At 38.1% G+C, this 21,755-nt stretch overlaps 2 protein-coding genes and 1 pseudogene across 2 annotated transcripts; 1 reads left to right on the top strand and 2 right to left on the bottom strand.

Annotated features, from left to right (window-relative positions):
• The first annotated feature begins 6,820 nt into the window (after positions 1 to 6,820).
• On the top strand, positions 6,821 to 12,948 carry LOC113334467 (annotated as a pseudogene).
• An 88-nt stretch (positions 12,949 to 13,036) lies between these two features.
• On the bottom strand, positions 13,037 to 14,206 carry LOC113334619. Its single transcript, XM_026580832.1, has one exon. The coding sequence runs from the start codon at positions 14,204 to 14,206 to the stop codon at positions 13,037 to 13,039; it is 1,170 nt and encodes a 389-aa protein (XP_026436617.1).
• A 22-nt stretch (positions 14,207 to 14,228) lies between these two features.
• LOC113334617 (uncharacterized mitochondrial protein AtMg00310-like) lies at positions 14,229 to 14,993 on the bottom strand. Its single transcript, XM_026580831.1, has one exon. The coding sequence runs from the start codon at positions 14,991 to 14,993 to the stop codon at positions 14,229 to 14,231; it is 765 nt and encodes a 254-aa protein (XP_026436616.1).
• Positions 14,994 to 21,755: the final 6,762 nt, after the last annotated feature.

The following is a 21,755-nucleotide window of genomic DNA, read 5'->3' as shown; positions in this document are numbered from 1 at the left end:
AGTGAAGAAAGAGATTTATGGATTCATGTTCCAGACATCCAAATGTACAGTTAGGTTGCAGACACTTCCAGGTAAAAATCTTAATTCATTGAGATACATCTAAATCCCATAAACCCTTCCAAAAAGAATCTGGCTGCCCTAGGTTATAATTGTTAATTGTTCTTTCATTTAACTTGTTATACATGGATTTGACTGTAAATTTCCCTGAATTGGTAAGGAGCCATCTAAGAGTATCTAGTTTAGCTTCCAAATTACTATCTATAACAATACTAATGTTGCAGATTTGTCTAGCAATAGGACCTGGAAAGAATTCAATAATTAAAGAAGAATTCCACTTTTTTGGTGATTTGATCAATTGGATCCTTCACAAGCGTTAAATGAGAGTTAGTAATAGTTTTGTAGATACTAAGGTTTTCTACCAAGTTAGGAATCCAATTATCTTCCCAAATATTAATGTTATTTCCATATCCTACTTCCCATATGCTGTTTTGTTCTACTAACTTAATCCCCTTACTTATACATTTCCAAATCCAAGAGCTAGTAGATGGGATTTTAGCCTTAAAAGCTCAGGAGTTCCATAAATATCTAGGTTTAAGCTGATACACCCAAAGAGCCTTAGGCTCAGTCAAAAGTCTCTAAGCTAGTTTAACTTATGCGCATTCCTGAAACCTAGACCTCCCTTGCTAATTGGTTTACATAAACAGGAATAGGATTTAGGATAATATCCTTTATAATTACTACCTCTGTTTCAAAATAATAGGCAGGTTTGTGGGTAAATTTACACACAAACCTGCCTATTATTTTGAAACCGAGGGAGTAGTTAATTTTCCCCACCAGAAGTCCCTTTGTGAAGGATCAACTTTTTTTGTAATTTTTTTTGGAAGAATAAAGCAACTCATCTGATAACTGGCCAGAGTTGCTTTAAGGACCATTTTACTAGCTTGAGCTAAGACTTTACCTATCCAACCTTGCACTTTGTGTTCCATCTTTTCTATTATTCCTTCAAAGAGTTTTATTTTCGCTTTATTTATAAAGATAGGAGTTCCTAAATAAGAGTCCTTTAAATCAATTTTTTTTATTTTGAGTAATTTACTAATCATTCTCTGATGTTTAGATTGAACTTTTTTACTGAAAAAGACTCTTGATTTATCAAAGTTAATTAACTTCCCTGAAGCTTTACTAAAGGTGTCTATAAGTTGCAGGATATTATGACATTCCTTGAGATCTGCCCTAACGAAAAGGAGACAATCATCAACAAAGAAAAGGTGTGAAATGGGACTATTTTTCGGAGTTAACTTAATATCATTTATAATATTCTCTTCTTCACTGGATAAGAGAAGTCTAGAGAATATTTCCATGCATATTATGAATAAGTAAGGGGAAAGAGGATCTCCTTGTCTAAGGCCTCTAGTTGGTTTAAAATAACTCTTTGGACTACCATTGAGTAAGACTGCTATGGTGGAAGTTGAAATGCATTGATATATTAGGATACAAAAATCCTTGTCAAAACCAAAAGCCTTCATTGCTGAGATTAAAAGCTCCCAATTAACTCTATCAAAAGCCTTAGACATATCAATTTTTATTCCCATACCAGCATATGTTTCACCTTCTTTTTCTTAAAAGAGTGAATAAGTTCCTGAGCAATGACTATATTATCTGAGATTTGTCTTTTGGAAATAAAGGTTGTCTGGAAAGGGGAGATTATAAAATTTAGGATGGTTTTCATCCTATTAGTTAAGATTTTTGCTATAATCTTATAAATGGTATTGAAGAGGCCAATTGGTCTAAAGTTACTAGGGTCTTTAGGGTGCCTACTTTTGGGTATTAGAAAAACAAAAGTTTTGTTGAGTTCTGGATGAAGTTCTCCTATTTTGAAAAAATGTTGAATGGCAGCTGTAACTTATTCACCTACAGTTTTCCAATTGAGTTTGAAGAAACTAGTTGTCTATCAAGTCCTGGAGACTTGTTAGGTTTTAATTTTTCAATGACTAACCAAATTTCCTCAGCTGAAAGAATGGAATTTAGGATAACATTTTCCTCTATGGAGATACTAGGTTGATTATTTTGAAATAGATTAGGATTGGGAGGAGGAGGGACAAGAGGGGCTGAGAAGAGATTTTAAAAAAAAAATAATTGGAGAGTTTCCTGCATTTCTGATCTCTTGAAAGTAATTTCATTATTGTTCATTTTTAGAGATTTTATGTTGTTCCATTTCCTTCTTTTTAAGAACTTTGTATTTTTTTTCCCCTTATTGAACCATATTATATCTAGACTGTTGTTTTGCTATTGCTTCTTGGGTATCATAAAGTTTTTCTAGTTGAGCTAGCTTTTCCTTTATCTTATCCTCTTTCGTATAAACATAGGTAGAATCATTCAAATTATCTATTTGGGATATGATTCTTTTAATTTTTTTAGAAGGTAAACCAAATATGTTTTTTTCCAGTAATCTAAGTTGGTTTTGAGAGCTTGAAGATTAAATATCAAAGAATTTGTTGGATTTTCCTTAAGAACATGGGTCCAGGTATCTTTTATAGTTTGGACACAAGAGCTTTCCTTTTGCCATGTATCATAAAATTTAAAGGTATATTCAAGTATGATAAAACTAGTATCTAAGCTTAAGGCTATAGGGCTATGATCAGAACCTACTGCCACTAAATGGGAAAATTATGCTTTTGGGAATTGAATATTCCACTCAGCTTTTGCAACTGGTCTATCTAATCTTTCTTGGATATTAGCTACATCATCCATATGATTATTCCAAGTATATTCATAACCTTTAAAAGAACCCGCGATTGGGGGATATCAAAACTAATTGGGGGATAGAGGAAAAGGAGAAAAACTGGATCCAAATATCCAATCAGGGTCACCCCTTATCTAAATATTTTTTAAATCCTAATCTATCCCTCACTAATCAGGTTTAGTGGTTAATTAAAATTAGTAAAAATCTAAGTATTTGTTAAATGATTAGTGTGTATTTTTATTTGAATTTGGGTGAGTGAGGTGAGAGTAGAAGGAGGGAAAAAATATTTGAGAGGGAACTTTTTTTGGTGTAAATAAAGGATGATTGTGAAGAAAGAATTGTTGCTAAGAGGTTGAAATTTTGATTTTTTTTCTTTGAACCCACCATTTTTGCAGCTGAAAAAACTCGGTGCCAGCATAGTATTCCATAAAAAAACCATGCTGGCAATTGTTGGAAATTTTCATAAATGTTTGCCACTACGCAAAGTTTTCGGTGATCGACCTGGTCTTTAGTCCACTTCCCACATAATATATTACTTCTCGAGCATGCCGGTACAGCTACCGGCATGGTATGTTGCTTGAATTTCTTTGCCGGCACATGATGTAAAGTATCCAGAAACTTGATTTTTTTTTCACTTGAGTACCGGCATTGATAGATTTCTATCGAGCATGCCCGCACTTAGTTACGGCATTGAATGATAGTTACCAAGCATGCCGACACCATTTTCCGGCATGGTCTTCATCAATTCCGGCATGGTCTTCATCACTTCCGGCGATGTAAACAAAATTATTTCCGGCATGGTCTCCATCACTTCCGGAATGGTCTTCATCTTTTCCGGTATGATATTCATCACTTCCAGCATGGTCTTCATCTTTTTCGGTATGATATTCATCACTTCCGACATGGTCTTCTTCATTTCTGGTATGATATTCATCAATTCTGGCATGGTATTCATCACTTCCGGCATGATCTTTATCACTTCCGAATGTAAAAAAAAAATCGATTTCAAAGCGAGGAGACGGCAGAGAAGGAGAAGAGAATTTGAAAGGGAGTGGGAAAAATCTAGAATTTGAAAGGGAATGGGGAATTTTTAGGTTTCAAATCCTTAACCCTAAAAGAGATTAATAAGAGGTGAAGATGGAAATGGGGGATATGATTTTGTTTTTTGATTTTTATTTTGAGGAAGGGTATTTTAGTTTTTTTTCCCCCAAAACACCCCTTAACAAACATTATTGGTTGGGGAAAGTAATTCATATCCCCCAAGTAATTTTCATATCCCCCAAGTAGTTTTCATATCCCCCAGTTGTGGGTTCTTCTAAAACCTATATGTATTAGACCTGCATTACTGAAGATATTATGATAGGAATCACAATCAGATTTCTTAAATGACAGACCCCCTAATTTTTCCTCCTGACTGAAGATCATATTCATATCTCCTAAAATAACCCAAGGCATGGACTGCTTGTCCACTTATTCCGAGATTTCAGTAATAATATCCCAAGCAATGTTTCTATTAGATGGGTAGGGACTGTCATAAAAACATGTTAGCAACCATTTCTTATATTCAGAGTTAGTTTGAACTAATATGTTAATCATGTTAGTATTCCAATAAACAATTTCAAAAAAGAAACCATCTGCCATGCTAAAGCTATGCCTCTTGCTAATCCTACTGGGTCTACTACGTGGATCCACTTAAAATATACACTTAAAATATATACTTAAAGGTAATTTTACAAAGAAAGAAAAAACGTGGGGTATTTAAATAATTTTTTTTTTTTTAAAGGTAGTTCCATTTCCAAAGTTTCATGCTGACGTTTGATAGTAAAATAAAAATAACCTTATTTTGTTAAACTCTCACAAAGTTCCATCTTGACTAAGGGTGCACAAGAACCGAGCTGGACCGAGGAACCGTCCTGGAGCCGGCGGAACCGAGCCGATATTTGTCCCGAACCGAGGAACGGGGTACAGGTACCGGTCCAGAAAATAGGAACTGAGGCTGATGAGGTACAGGTACACGGTCCTGTATAAGTCTCGTACTGTCCGGACCGAAAGTACCGACCATTCGTAGCCATTAGATTTAGGGGTACTGAACAAATATAGCCGTTAGATTAGGGGGGGTATATATAGTACCTTAACTATAGGGTTTCTCTCTTTCTCATTTTCGCTTTTCTTTTCCGTCTTCGAGTTCGACTCTTCCCTCTGAGAGACTGATATAGAGAGAGAACTGAGTTCTTGAGCCTCTGATTCTCTGAAGTCTGAAAGTGAACTCCATTAATCAGTGAACATGGAACACCGAACAACACCTCTCGATCCAGAAGAAGAAGGAGAAAAAGTCAGTGATTTCAATGATTTGATTTGTGTAAGTTTTTTACTTTTTTTGCTTTTTTTCTTCTCCAATTTTAATCCTAGGACCATGGATTTCTATATGAAGTCGAGTTCTGGATGATCCTAGGACTTTTGATTAATTTAATTTAGGGTTTCAGTTTCACAGGGTAAGTTATCAATCACGTCAGGGAGAAGACGAAGGGAAAGGATTCAAGGAAGAAGCTGAAGGAAACCCATTAAGGTACTTTGTATTTCTTTAGGCTTTTTATAATTTTTTTAATTAATACTGTTTGAGTGTTCTATTAACTTCTTTTAGATGTTTGGAGCTAACCAATTTTGTTGTTTTCAGTTTTTAATTTTATGATGTTATGAGTTTTTAATTTTATGATGGTTGAAATGTTTCTCATATTTGTCTGTGTAAAAAGTTACATAACTTTCATTCTTTCACATTAACATGCATATATAGTGCTTCCTACTTAATCTAGCAGCTTGCTTGTGTAATGTGTGTGTGATAGTAATTATGGGCTATGCCATTTACTTCATAAGTTGTTCGATGACCCAAATGTGTCTAAATTTTATCTGTTATGAAGCTTGTTAAGTTGGATTTTAAGAATTCTATTTGAAGAATATAAGGATGCCTATTCATTTCATGAGGAGGAGTCAAGTAGTTCTATCCAGGGACAAGCCAAAGCAGTGGTAAGTAAACCAGTGGCAGGGCCAAGTCGTATGAAAGAGTTGATGTCAAGGAGTAAGAGGTTCAAGAAAATCCCAAATGATGATGAGGGAAAAACAGAGTTGGATAAATATTTCATTGACGAGTATGAAGAAGGTGAAGGAGAAGATGATGATGAGGAGTTTGATTTATTGGGTTGGTGGAAGACCAACAGTACAAAGTATAAGATACTTGGACATATGGCTAAGGACATATTAGCCATTCCTGTGTCTTTTGTTGCCTCTGAGTCTGCTTGTAGCACAGGAAAGCGAGTCTTAAGTCCTTGTAGAAGCTCTTTATCTACAAGGACAGTTGAGGCATTGCTTTGCACACAAAGCTGGCTAAGGAAGCCAATACAACTTGATCTTCTATCTGATTACATACCAGATGATGATGTTGAAGTTGAAAAAGGTAACATATTACATTATTATTTGTGTTTGGCAGTAATAGATATAGTCTAATAGTTACTAACTGCTATTATTTTTTTTGCAGCGTTACTTGGTCATATCAACACTGATGACACCACAAGTGCTGCTGACATGGATTAAAAGATCAAGATTCAAGACTACTGCAGCACTAGCTGCACTGCTAGTTGTTCTTTTTTCAGATTTTCTCATTTTCAAGACTTAGTGTGTGTGTCTGTGGCTACTGCTACTTTTTTTTTCCATATTTTCAAGACATTGTTTGTTTGGTTTGTTAGTAATATTGCTACTTATTAGTTGCTGCTTTGAATGAGAATTTGTTATATATAAAAAACATGTAAAAAACAGGTAAAAGAAAAGGCAGTCAGTTTTTTCGCTGAAAAGGTACCGACTGGTACCGGTTCCGTACCGGTCCTGTACCGCTCCCGGACCGGAACCGAATGGTACCGGAACCGAGGTACACGGTACCGGTCCAAAAGTTCAGTACCGACCTCTGGAGGTACAGGTACTCGGCCTCGGCAAGAACCGAGCCGAACCGTACCGTGTGCACACTTAAACGCTTGGTAGTGATATAAAAAAAACTTATTTTTTGCTAAATTCTCACGTTCGTCAAGCTTTCTCCTTTCCTTGTTGGAGACAGTAATGCGCGATTGACATCTTTGAACTTGTACTATTAGCCAGAAGTCTCAAGCAACATGCATCATTTTTGTTTTAAACAAATTCGTCAATTTCCGAACTCAAAACCTCCCAAAATCCAAAACTCCCGAATTAGTATTCAAAATATAAACATTTTGAATACTAATTTTAAACAAATTTAAAGGCCAGTTGAACTAGAATATTTACAGTCTATGGAGAGAGGGAGATGGAGCTTTCAAAATTCCTTCTTGAGCAAGGAACTTCATCCCTTGCTGGTGTTTGGAATCAACTATATAAACAACACAAGAATGGCTGAATGGGTAATTTCAAGTTTCAACAGCAACATAGTAAGATACTAGCTAGGAATCTAAAGATTCATTCTAACACAGCAAAGTGGAACCCTAACAAGCTACATAAAGGTTTGAAAACTCTTCACACCCCTTTATTCACATTTGATGTACTGAATTTGAGTGTGATTTTGACATAATTATGTGGGGGTGTTACTTCATGTTTTTATGAAACTATTGATCTTCTTCAGCTCTAGTTTCATGTAGTTATAATTTCTTTGTTTCTTGATCTTATTGTGTTTATTCTTATTTTTCCTTATTTTCTAACTGTTTGATTTTTAGTTACAGTGGTGGTTTCAGTTGAATATGTACTTGGTTGTGTTTATACTAGTAAATTGATTCAAACCCTTTGATCCCTTGCTCATTGATTCTGAATATCTGACATAAGTACCTTCAATTCTGGCTGCAAGGTTCAAAGTCTGCATGGACGAGTCTGACTCCAGTAGTAGAGATGGACAGGAAGGGTGAGCAAAGTGAAGAGAAGAGTAAGGGTGAAGTTAATACTGTTCCATTTTACAAGCTGTTTGCATTTGCCGATTCAAAAGATGTCATTCTCATAGTTGTTGGGACGATTGCTGCTATTGTTGATGGAGTAGCGATGCCCCTCATGACTGTTCTCCTTGGGGATTTGATTGATTCATTTGGACAATCAGACAACAAAAATACCGTTCGTGTAGTTTCCAAGGTACATACTTGTCATAGCCTGAAACTTTCTCATACCTGGTTTTAGCTAGATTGTGTACCATTTCATTTGCGGGTCATATGTGTTTCAAAATTAGTGTCAACTTTCTGACTGTATATTTCTGGTAGCATTGAATTTTGTCTACTTGGGTATAGGAGCTGGAGTTGTGTCATTCTTCCGTAAGTACATTGAACTTCTTTGAAATCAGTAACAACTAACAACTAACAACACAATCTGTTAAAATTGAAATCTGTAATCGTATACTGACAATCATGTCGTTGTGCAGAGGTCGCTTGTTGGATGGTTACAGGGGAGAGGCAGGCTTCGCGAATTAGGAGTTTATACCTGAAAACTATATTGAGGCAAGATGTTGCTTTCTTTGATATGGAAACAAACACGGGAGAAGTCATTGGAAGGATGTCTGGTGATACTGTTCTTATTCAAGATGCTATGGGTGAAAAGGTGACTATCTGAAACTGCTAACTGTAGTTAAGCTTGCAGAATGTTTGAAATTCAATAAAGATTTACTTATTTATTGTTGATTCTTTTACAGGTCGGCAAGTTTATACAGATAATTGCAACATTCATAGGAGGCTTTGTAATTGCATTTGTCGGGGGATGGCTCCTGACCCTTGTGATGTTAGCCTCTATCCCGCCTACGGTGGCATCGGCTGCGGCTATATCGATTGTTGTTGCCAAGATGGCATCTCAAGGACAAGCTGCTTACTCAGTAGCAGGGAATGTTGTAGAACAAACAATCGGCTCGATCAGAACTGTGAGAACTATTCTCCACTAGATATAATCAGTTTTCTGTTGCATATTTTCTTTTAATATGTGAAACAAGTGGTTTCAGTACAGGTTGCATCATTTACTGGGGAGAAACAAGCAGTCTCTAGTTATAACAAATCGATAACGAAAGCTTACAAATCTGGTGTTCAAGAGGGATTGGGTACTGGGTTAGGCCTTGGTGCAGTTATGTTTGTCATGTTCGCTAGTTATGGTTTGGCTGTTTGGTATGGTGGAAAATTGATAGTCGACAAAGGCTACACCGGGGGAGATGTTATTAATGTTATTGTTGCTGTTACGACCGGTTCCATGTGAGTTACACTATGTTGCTTTCACTCGTTTTCACAACATTCTGTACATTTTTGGTGATGGTTGAAAACTGGAAAAAGTACAGATCGTATTCTTTTGTTGTTTCAATGTTTTTAGGTCTCTAGGTCAGGCATCTCCATGCTTTGGTGCGTTTGCCTCCGGACAAGCTGCGGCATACAAAATGTTTGAGACAATTAATAGGAAGCCAGATATAGATTCTTATGACCCCAATGGACGCAAATTGGATGATATTCGTGGAGATGTCGAGTTGAGAGACGTTCATTTCAGTTATCCTGCCAGAGCAGACGAGCAAATTTTCAGTGGGTTTTCACTCTCTATAGCGAGTGGGACGACTGCGGCTTTAGTTGGGCAGAGTGGAAGCGGGAAGTCGACGGTGATCAGTCTCATAGAGAGATTCTATGACCCACAAGCCGGTGAAGTTCTCATAGATGGTATAAATCTCAAGGAGTTCCAGCTGAAATGGATCAGAGGGAAAATTGGCCTCGTCAGCCAGGAACCAGTGTTGTTTGCATCTTTCATTAAAGAAAATATCGCCTATGGGAAAGAGGGTGCAACTATTGAAGAAATCCGAGCTGCAGCTGAGCTAGCAAATGCTGCTAAATTCATAGATAAACTACCCCAGGTACCACTTCTCATCATTCTCTTGTAGTTGATTCAATAGGATTGAACTTTATAGTACCTGCAGTGCTAATAATTGTATATTTTACATTTGCAGGGTTTAGATACCTTAGTTGGTGAATACAGTACTCAGATGTCAGGAGGACAGAAGCAGAGAGTGGCAATAGCTAGAGCTGTATTGAAAGACCCGAGAATCCTGCTTCTAGATGAAGCTACAAGTGCACTTGATGCTGAGTATGAGCATGTTGTGCAAGAAGCGCTGGACAGAGTCATGGTCAACCGTACAACTGTCGTTGTTGCTCATCGCCTAAGCACTGTCAGGAATGCCGATATGATAGCCGTTATTCATAGAGGGAAGATTGTTGAAAAAGGTCTGCATCTCTCAAAGGCAACCATGAATACTGTTTCAAAGCCTGCTATAGGATGTCCACTGGTTACCTGTTAGAATTTCAGTATCTTATTCTGGGGTAAAATGGCTAACATTTGTTGATTTGCCGAGTTTGAGGGACAAAAAGAGGGTCTGCAGTGGTGTTTCTGATCATAATAACCCTGTTTTAAGCCTCGGGCTCCATTTTTTATGTTGAGCAGCAAGTGGGTGCAAACGTACAACTAACTTGACGTGCTTATAAGTGGAAAAAAAACTAACTTCACGTTTTCCGTCAAACTGACCAGGTTCACACACGGAGCTCTTAGAGAACGACAATGGACCATATTGCCAGCTGATACACCTACAAGAAATAAACAAAGTAGGAGATCACCGAAATGATTCAGAAAAACCAAAATTTTCAATCGACTCTGTCAGGCAATCAAGCCCACGGCTCTCCCTTCAAGGATCATTAAGTCGTGGATCTTATGGAGTTGGAAGCAGCAGTCTGCACTCATTCCAAGTTTCATTTGGTGTACCTGCAGGACTAAATGTACATGAAACTGTACCAACAGATGCTCCTTCTCTTCCAACCCCTCCAACAGAAGAAGCGCCGCTTTTCCACTGCGCCGCCTGGCTTATATCAACAAGCATGAGATCCCCGCGCTACTACTTGGAGTGATTGCTGCAGGGATCAGCGGAGTCGTCTTCCCAATATTCAGCATACTCTTTTCGAAAATGATCAAAACATTCTTCGAGCCCCCTGAGAAGCTTAAGAAGGATGCTAGGTTTTGGGCTTTGATATTTGTTCTCCTCGCCACTGTTTCTTTTTTCGCAAATTCAGCAAGTATGTATTTCTTTGCTGTTGCCGGTTGCAGGTTAATCAAAAGAGTCCGGTCAATGTGCTTTGAGAAGGTGCTTTACATGGAAGTAGGTTGGTTTGATGAGCCCGAAAACTCAAGTGGTGCAATTGGTGCAAGGCTCTCTGCAGATGCAGCAGCTGTCGGGGGCATTGTTGGGGATACCCTTGCTCTGCTTGTTCAGAATTTGGCATCAGCAATATCCGGTCTGATTATTGCCTTTACAGCAAGCTGGGAATTGGCCCTCATAATTCTTGTTATGCTACCTCTAGTAGGAGTTAATGGATATGTACAAATGAAGTTCATGACGGGTTTCAGTGCAGATGCAAAGGTTCATTTCATTACTCAGATACTCTTTTATACAAATGATGCTTCTACCTACGCTGCATACTTTTCAAATTTCAAGCAAAATAAATTTATCTTCTACTAAGTTAGACTCGAAATGGTTGTAGCTGATGTATGAGGAAGCAAGTCAAGTTGCTAACGAAGCTGTTGGAAGTATAAGAACAGTCGCTTCCTTTTGTGCTGAAGAAAAGGTGATGGCCTTGTACAAAAAGAAATGTGAAGGTCCAGTTTCATCTGGGATAAGGGTTGGCATGATTAGTGGGATCGGATTTGGGCTTTCTTTCTTCTTGTTATTTGCTGTATATGCAACCAGTTTCTATGCAGGAGCTCGGTTTGTGGAGGCTGAAAGGATATCGTTTTTTGACGTTTTTCAAGTAAGGCTTCCCTCCATAACTCTTAAACCATTCACCAGTATTTTAGACAATAAATGTGTTCTCATTTTCATGTGTTGCTATTTCATAGGGTTTCTTTGCTCTCACAATGGCTGCAATTGGGATTTCTCAATCAAGCTCCTTTGCACCAGATTCAAGTAAAGCAAAAACTTCTACTGCCTCTATATTTGCTATTCTTGACCGGGAATCAAAGATAGATGCAGGCGATGAATCCGGAATGACATTAGATAACGTGAAGGGTGACATTGAGTTTCGGCATATCAGTTTTAAGTACCAAACAAGACCTGACATTCAGATTTTCTGAGACCTCTGTTTGAGTATTCGTTCTGGCAAGGTAACTCTTAATGTAACCTATTACCAGATGTCTCTGAAACATCTATGTTACCTTTCACATTTGACACTATGGTTCTTTTGTTTCAGACGGTTGCTCTAGTAGGAGAAAGTGGGTGTGGAAAATCGACTGTTGTGTCGTTGTTGCAAAGATTTTATGACCCCGATTCTGGTCACATAACGTTGGATGGAACTGAGATTCAGAAGTTTCAGTTGAGGTGGCTCAGGCAGCAAATGGGTCTGGTTAGCCAAGAACCTGTGTTGTTTAATGACACAATCCGAGCCAACATTGCTTACGGAAAGAAAGGAGATGCAACTGAGGCTGAAATTTTGGCTGCAGCGGAGTTAGCAAATGCCCATAGCTTCATTAGTGCGCTACAACAGGTTGGCCACTGCTTACCCATGTTTGTTCTTTTATTTGTTTTTCCTTTGGTTCTATGATTATAAAACTCATGGTTGCAAGTATGGGGAAAAAAAATGCAGGGATACGATACAATAGTAGGAGAGCGAGGAATTCAATTATCAGGTGGGCAAAAACAAAGGGTGGCCATTGCACGCGCAATAGTAAAAACACCAAAGATTTTACAATTAGACGAAGCAACCAGTGCACTGGACGCAGAATCTGAAAGAGTTGTTCAAGATGCATTAGACAGAGTCATGGTACATAGAACCACAATTGTAGTAGCCCACAGATTATCGACAATTAAGAACGCCGACGTAATTGCAGTTGTTAAAAATGGAGTCATAGCAGAGAAAGGAAAGCATGATGATCTGATCAAAATTGAGAATGGAGTTTATGCTTCTTTAGTAGCTCCACACATGAGTGCAACTTAAACAATTTTCTTTTTTAAGCATACTTAACCACTCTGTAATTTTTAAGCATATCACCACCCTGTAATTTTTCTCTCCAATATTTTTCAAATTTTTGTGATGTAACTTTTATTTTCCTTTACTAGTTTTTCCAGAAATTTTAAATTTTGTATAGATCCGTGAGAATTTAATTTTGTACCGTTCTACGAGAAGTGTAGTAATGGTTTTTAATAAAAAAGCAATTGTTTTTTGGTTTTCCCTAATTTTCCAATTTCTCATCCACATGGATTCCTCTGCACATGAATATTTAAAAATCCTCATAAAGGGAGTGATTTTATTAAGAAATATCAGGATCTAAAAGCATGTATAACATTGTTTGAAGTTGTGAAACATCATGACTAAACTCTTTTAGTAGAAGTTTATCTCTCCTTACTGCTTTAGAAATGGAATCAGCTAAAGAATTAAAATTCCTACTAACATAAGACAGCTTAGAGAAATTAAAAGTGATAAGCAACTGTTTAATCTCTTGAATAATCCTTCTATTCTCCCATCTAACTGATAGAGAAATGTTGTTGATCGAGTTAACTACTGTCTCAGCATCAGATATGATGTGTATGTTGTCTAAGTCCATTGCCTTTTCCCATCTCAGTCCTTCAAGAACAGCTCTACGCTCTCCTGCTTCTGCATCGATTATTCCAGCTGCATGAGATCTCTTGAACCCAACGAAAGCACCTGCAGTATCATAACAGACAATGTCAGAACCACAATCATTAGTGAGTTTATCAAATGAAGTGTCTACAAAGAATTTCAAGGTGGTTGCTTCATTCAGAATATCCTGCAGGCAAATAGTAGAGTTAGTAGTAATCTCAGGTAATGTAGAGGTGCTGATTAATGCATCATCTGAAGCTCCATGAGTAGGGGAGCTATAACTAATCAACTGATGTTGAATCCTTTCTGCAATACGAATTGGATTGAGAGTTTTATCTTGAAAAACGCAGTCACACCTCTCCTTCCATATTATCCAACTTCCTACCATTAACAGATTCCGCCAATTATTAACATCGTCACTTCCTGCATTCTGAACATCTTGAAACCAAGATACAATCCATTCTTTTACAGACTGGCACTGAGTAATACTCTGATCAATATTGATATTAAGATCTCGCCAAACTGCCTTAGCATGAGAACAACTGATGAGTATATGGAAAAGAGTTTCATTCTCTTGCTTGCAGATTTCACAGTGAGTTTCAATATCTTGCAACGACTGAGATAATCCCACTCTTGTAGGAACAATATTCTTTAAGCACTTCCATATGAAGAGTTTGACACGATGAGGCAGCTTCATTTTCCAGAGCGCTTTCCAGACTGTTGTTGGAACATCATTAACTGTAGCTTGATTTTGTACTCTAGCTTCAGTAAGTTTATTGTAGGCAGACTTGACTGAGAAAATTCCATCTTTTGAAGGATTCCACCTAACAATATCTTGTTCAGCAAGCGAAAGTTGCATATGTTTAATTCTATCCACAATATCAGAAGAAAGTATTGAGAAGAGGCATATTCCAAGTATTATAATCTGGTAGAATCAACTCACTGACAAACACATACTGCAGGTGTGATGGGTGAAGTGGCTCCACTTTGATGTCCAGACCAATAATCCATCTATCAACCCATATTTTGGTACCCTTACCATTGTTGACCTCCATACTATAATGTTGTTGAAGTATAGAAAGACCAAGTTTAATCCCTTTCCAAGTCCATGAAGAGTTATTTATTTCTCCTTCAATATGTAAAAATTCTTCTTTCTTGAAATACTTAGCTTTGAGAATTCTAGTTATCAAGTGATCAGAGTTTTGAAAAATTCTCCATGGAATTTTAGTGAGTAGTGCATGGTTTAACATTTCCAGATCCCTGAATTCCAAACCTCCTAAATCCTTGGATATACTCAAGTTATGCCAACCAATTAAATTTAACCCTCTATTAGACTTGTAACCCAACCAAAATTTTCTTTGCAGTGTATCAAGTTTCTTAATAAGAGTATTAGGGATTTTGAATGTACTTATCTGATACATGGGAACAATATTAAGCACAACCTTAACCATTGTAGTTCTGCCAACTTCATGTAGATTAATACCTTGCCAATTTCCAAGTCTTCTTTCAAAGGCCAACTGAATGTCTTCAAAAGCTTTCACTTTAGATTTACCAATAATCAGAGGAGACCCTAGATACTTCTCATTTTCCTTCATACATTGAACTCCCAAAATATTTCCGAGAGTATTGCACACAGATGGATTCATGTTGTTACTATAAAAAACTGAAGATTTGTCAAAGTTTATGACCTAACCAGATTGTGAACTAAAATCCTTCAAAACTTGAAGTAGATTATTCATACTGGTTAAATTAGCTTGAGTGAAAATGAGACCATCATCTGCAAAAAGAAGATGATTTATAGGTGGTGCTCCTCTTGTAATTGAGATTCCTTTTATTGCTTTTGAATTATGGGATTCTAAAAGAGTTCTAGAGAACCATTCCATTGCAATTATGAAGAGATAAGGGGAAAGGGGATCTCCATGTCTAATTCCTCTAGTAGGTGAGAATTCTTCACATGGAGAGCCATCAAGCATAACAGAAAATGAAGTAGTACTGATACATTCCTTGATAAGATGACACCAATCTTCACAAAACCCAAAACTTTGAAGTACTTTAAGAATAAAAGACAATTCCAATCTTTCAAAAGCTTTAAACATATCAAATTTTAAAGCTAGCCAACCTCCTTCTCCTTCTTTTCTTTTCATTGAATGGATAACTTCATGAGCTATAATGGTGTTATCATCGATAAGCCTTCCTGAAACATAAGCAGCTTGATATGGAGAGATGATTCTTTCCATTAATGGCTTCATTATAGCCACCAGAATCTTAGAAATGATTTTGTAAGAAGTATTACAAAGCCCAATACGTCTGAAGTCAGAAGGAGTACAAGGTTTATTCTTCTTTGGAATTAAAGAGATGAAGGTTTTGTTGAGCTGTTTGGGCAAGAACTTAGTGGGAAAAAAATTCTTAACCATGTCACAAACATCACTACCAACTATACTCCATTGTGACTTTTAAAAGCCATCTTGGAATCCTTCAGGCCCTGGGGCAGACCAACTCTCCATGTTTTTGAGAACCTTATGAATTTCTTCATCTGATGGAGGCAAAATAAGTAATATGTTATCTTCTTCTGTGATTAAGGTAGGAATATGAGTATAGTATTGTTCTTCAATTATAATATTTTGAGAAGTACTTATGTTCTTAAAATATTGTGTAAGTAAACAAAAATATCTTCTCTAGATTGTAACCAAGTACCATCATCTGTTTTTAAAGAATCAATATTGTTCCTAGCTCTCTTCCTCTTTGTTAAAGTATGGAAATACTTAGTATTGTAATACATATATTTTAAAAAGTTGTCTCTAGACTTTTGCTTGTAGAACTCATGTTGTATTTTGTGTCATTTATCCAACTCTTGACTGACTTCTAAAGCTTTTGAAGTATTATCTGGAGAAAAAGACATGGCTTGCAATTCAGATAACTTTTGTTGAAGATTATCCACATTCTGATCAATGTTTCTAAAATGAGTTTTATTCCATTTAGATAAAGTAATCCTAGTGAACTGGAGCCTTTTAATGAATTTGTATCCTGGTGAGCCTGGAACTGATTTTTCCCAAGCCTTAGCAATTTCAGCTGCACAAGTTCTATCTTGAAGCCAAGTATGAAAGAATTTAAAAGGCTTCCAAAGCTTTGGTTGAGAGTAATAAGTCACCAACATCACAGGGCAATGATCACTTCCATTCTGATTTAAATGAAGAAGTTTAGAGTCTTGAAAATGTAAACTCCAAGAACCATTAGTGAGAGCCATATCTAGTCTTGATCTCTTTTTCCCAGTTCCCAAATTATTATTGGACCAAGTATGCTCTCTACCTATGAAGCCCAAATCCTGTAATCCCACTTCCTGAATGATAGAATTAACAAGGCCATCACCTGAAGAAGAAGCTGTTGAAGAAGTATTTAAGATATGGAAATTAAGATCACCCAGAAGTACCCATGGTTGAGAAATATTGAGTCCAATATCTTTGATAAAATCCCATTGAGCTTTCTTCTTTATATAGTCACAGTAGCCATACATACAAGATAGTAACAATTCTGGTTGACTAGGATCAAATTGAACTGCAGCATGAATCATGTTATCTTCACAGCTAACCACATCACAAATAAAACCATTCTTCCATAAAAGGGCTAATCCCCCAGACAGGCCAATGGGTTGAAGAAATTTCATATTAGGGAATTTAAGTGGAGCTAATAACGTTTTCATCTTGTCTTCATGGATTTTGGTTTTGTTAATGGTGGTTTTTAGTTCAGGTTCAAAACCGTAAAACCCTGTGTTTAATACGCTGTCATCCTGCAAAAAAGGAACAAAAGCCATTTTAAAGTAATGAGTGTTCAATCCTATTTACTTATATATGTATTGAGCAATTCAACATATTTATGAAATTTATCATAATGGTGCATCAATCCCAGATATATTCTATAAAGTTCAACCTATCATATTAGTTACTAATGCATTGACTTGCCTGATATTTTCTTATGCTATGTTCTCAGTCGAACTCTCATTATTGACATGACATGACGATGAAGTGTTCACTCTCAGTAGAGTAGCATTAATCTCCCGAAATGCCAGTATTGAGATCTGCATGAAAATACCCCACGGGCTACATCACTCTATGACAAGGAGAATCTCATATCAACGAGCTTTTAAGTCAGCTTAATCGCGCTTGAATTCCTTAAAGGAAAATCTAGACTGATTATATCAGTCTCATAAACGATCACGGCCACACAATTTGGCAGCATAATTCAACAAACCTAGACCACTCCTGGCAGAACTAGGTAATTACTGCATTGACCGGCTGTGGTCCCACCAACTTCCCAACCGATCGGACCATGCCAAAGTATATTCCAATGTTGTCAAACGCTAACCCTAAGTAGGGTGGTCGCGTTGTTTGGAAGAAGATCGAACGAACTAGGTTGTTCAAAACGGTCTTATAAAGCATCACGAACGTCCAACTTTTCCATCCTGGTTGGATGGCTTGGATCCTCCTACGAACAATTAAGGAAGCACAAGCATGATCATCAGCGGGCCCACTAGTTCCCTAGTCGATCGACTCGCATGCGGAAAACCTACAAGGTGCTCAATCGCTTACCCAAACATGGGCGTTCACGCTGTGTAAAATAGCTCAAACGAATTGAGACCAGCAAAGACAGTCTCAAAACACATCACGTCCGTCCAACTTAGCCGGCCTAGTTGTACGGATTATATAGCATCTTGAGCGACCAGAAAAGTACTAGCATGTAGACCGGAGACCCAGCTACACCCATTATTGATCGACTTTCTCACAGCAAGCCTAGAACGTATAGAATCGTTCACCCAAACTAGGATGATCGCGCAGCCTTGAATACCCTAAATTTAATAAGCGGCTTATACAACTGCCTCTAATCGATCATATTCGTCCAACTTCTCCAGCCTAGTTGGACGGCTTAGATCGTGTTTCAAACGATCGAGGAGATGCCAACGCGTTCATCGTCCAACCCACTCCACACATGGCTGATCGACTTGCTCATAGAAAGTCCAAGGCGCACCAAATCGCCGTACCAAAGTAGCGTGAGCACGCTGTTTTCAAAAACCTAAAATTACTTTGCGGCAACACATACTGCCGCAAATCAATCTTGACCACTCATCTTCTCCATCTGATTTGAGTGGTTTAGATTTAATCTTAAACGACCCCGAAGATGTCAACTTGATCACTGTGGACCCACCTTTACACGTGATTGACCGGCTTACGCAAACTAGGGATCAATGCCTCAAACGCACGCCCAAAGAGGGGTGGGCCACACGGCTCCATAAACCCTAAAGTTGTGTCAATGGCAGTATGCAACTGCCGTAAATCATCTCGTCCATCCAACTTTGCTAACCTAGTTGGATGGTGTGGATTTGTTTTTCGAAAACAAGCAAAGCAACATTGTGAAGACAGGCCATCCCTATTCCACATGAGGCGATCGGCCAAGTAATGACTTGACCGTAGGGTTCTCAAACGATCACCCAAAGGTGGTCGATCATGCTGTCTTCTTTAAGACGCCTATCCGCGACTTATTCAATCAGGCTCTAAAACAACGATGCTTCATACACATCGATTAGTTTGAGCTGCTTAAATGCGATGTTTCACATGCATCGAATACATACAATATTTTATATTGGCCTCATAAACAACTTAGTTGTTTCACCTAATAGTACCATGTTATTCTCCACGGCGGGTCCCACGACTTGACCCACTTATTCGATACATCAAACATGTCACAAACTGGGGGATGCTTACTGGGGTATTGGTCTGGCGGTTTACATCGTGCGGCGTGCAACGCGCCCATTACGAGAACGTGTTAGGAAAAGACAAAAAGTTAATAATGATGGAGTAGTGTGTGAAGGTGTGATCACGCAATGATCACTACCTCTTACACAACTCCATTACTCCACTACTTAACTTCCTCCACTTCCTACGAGATCAGGGTTGCGCTCTAATGACTTGTATAAATAGATTTTTAATCTATTTCAAAAAGGGGGACAAGTGTTATCAACACAAGTAGCCAGAAACCATTTTCTGATACACAAGTCATAAACAGCCACACCTTCATAATTCAATACTCTGATCTCAAACACCTTCTCCGCTTCCCTCCCTAAGATCAACCCTTCTCCTTCACCTTGTGACCGAATTGAATATGGAAAGACCATTTCTTGGTTTAGGACAGAGTCTTACCGATTGATTTCTCGAACCTAAAAGCATTCCCGTTCAGTGCATTTGTTTAGGGTTTGAACTCGTTTATCATCAACACACCCCAAATTACCAAAAAACAACAGAATCAGATTTTACCCCAAAACAACTGGCGACCACAGCGGGAGATTAATCTCTCGGTTGCAAAATCAATTTTCAATTTCATATCAATCTTGTCAGGGTGGATTTTAGGTCTAAAAACATTCGTTAATCCAATTTCATTTCAAATACCAAATATCAACTTCCACTCCGTGATACATCCTTGTCAGCCAAGCTCTCCGAAATCCATGAATGATCGAAGCGCAATCACCGTGGATGACATAGCTAGGGTGTTAACAGATGTCCTCACAAGTCAGGCTGATATCTCCAAACGACAGAACGAGATTCTTTGTCTTTTAAGGAGCATGGTAAACCGGTTGTGGAAGGAGACGGCTAACACTCGCCCGGAGAACACCATTAACGATAAAGATAATGCCGGGTCTTTATATGAAGTCCATGCTTCCGATAACAGTGATACAGACAGGATATGTGGCCACGTCGGATATGACCTGAAAGGAAACAATCAACAAAATTCAGCCAACGATGAGGGGTCGAGGCAGTTTCACAGGGAGACAGACTCGCCAGGAGTGTCGTAATACCCGAAGAATAAGAACGAAGGCCCGGCTTATGAAACTCTGTTGGAGAATATATATCTCAAGGCGCTTGCAGAAGTTCGGAGAGCTGTCCAACAATCCACAGCCCCGACTACCAAGACTTTACCAAATAAAGAAGCGCCAGAAGAAGGATAAATTTGCAAGACCACCACGAAGACGAAAACTTCACTAATGAACAGTACTTAGTTCGACCGTGTCGCAAATCCACTGATACAGGGCTCTCGAGAGAAGTTGCACTTCAGCAAAACCGCCAAACTAAACGATCCGCGTCTATGTCAATACATGCATCATCTGCACTCTCCAAACGAGCCTTGTATCAAAGCCCGCAAGAATTCTCACGACAACAGCTGCAAACGCGAGAAGATATAAACTCAGGGTATCCACACTTCCCATTCCCAATGAGTAAGATTCAGGAGTTGTTGGAAGCTTGGGTGCAAGATGGAGTATTTCAGCTACCTCCTATATGGCGTTCACCAACTGATCAAGAGATGATTGATCTGAGATATTGCCATTACCACAGATTCATCCATCACCCCACAAGTGAATGCAACGGCCTGAAACGCATTGTTTGGGAGAAAATCAACTCAAGGGAGCTACGCCTATGAATCGACAATATTTCCTCTCTCCACAAGCCGACGTGTGCAGTTTCACAAGAGAGATCGAATTAGCTGGGGACTTTTCATTAGAAGAAGTCATTAGCAAAAGCGTGTTACAACAACCCGTTTTAAGCAATTATCTAGGAAAGCCCAATTTTATTCTGTTGGAACCTTGTCAACAAGTAAGTCTCGTTAAAACAATTATTTGTATGAGAAATCTTTAGAAATTTACTGGGGACTCACACGCGTCCCATTTTTTGAGGATGAAGTCATTATCTTTCCCAATCTCCATCTTATGTTTCACTTTACATGTTTCCTTTCATGTGATGTTTGCAATTTTCATGCAACATACACAATTTTCTAAGGTACATTACCTGCATTCAAAAATGAGGATTTCTATTGACCCGCTCATAATTCCTCTCAAAGAAAACTACTCGTAAATTATCCCAAAATCAAATTCAAATATCTTCAATCACTTGCTAGTTCAAAAAAAAAATCAAATCAAACCATGAAAGGAATTCCTCACATCACTCAAAACATCTAAAAGAGAAGTATAAGAAAAGAAGACGCAAAGTATCAAGGGAAGTATTTCAGCAACAACTCGCTCTTTTTGGAAAGAGAATCTTTTACGTTTTTAAGGGCGGCTTGCTTCAGCTTCCACTCCTTAGAAAACCTATCGATATCTTCCTTCTGAAGAGCAATGCAATCCATGGAAGGAACTTCATTCATTTTGCCTTGCAGCTTATGGATTTCAGAAAGTCCTTTGCAGAACCAGGAGGCATTAAACTCATACAGCACGAACACGTCTCGATGAAACTTCCAGATTTCAATTACTTCCTCGGAAACGGTGCTCCCAGTCACGATGCTCATACCATAAATGGAGGATAAAGCTTCTTGGACTCGATTGACTAATGCAAAACGACTTTTAAGCTTCTTGGAAGTATCTATGTGTCTGT

This window comes from Papaver somniferum, unplaced genomic scaffold (genome assembly GCF_003573695.1).
Source record: "Papaver somniferum cultivar HN1 unplaced genomic scaffold, ASM357369v1 unplaced-scaffold_137, whole genome shotgun sequence".
NCBI lineage: Eukaryota > Viridiplantae > Streptophyta > Magnoliopsida > Ranunculales > Papaveraceae > Papaver > Papaver somniferum.
The sequence above is the reverse complement of the archived record's forward strand: the minus strand, read 5'-3'. Positions and strand labels throughout refer to the sequence as shown.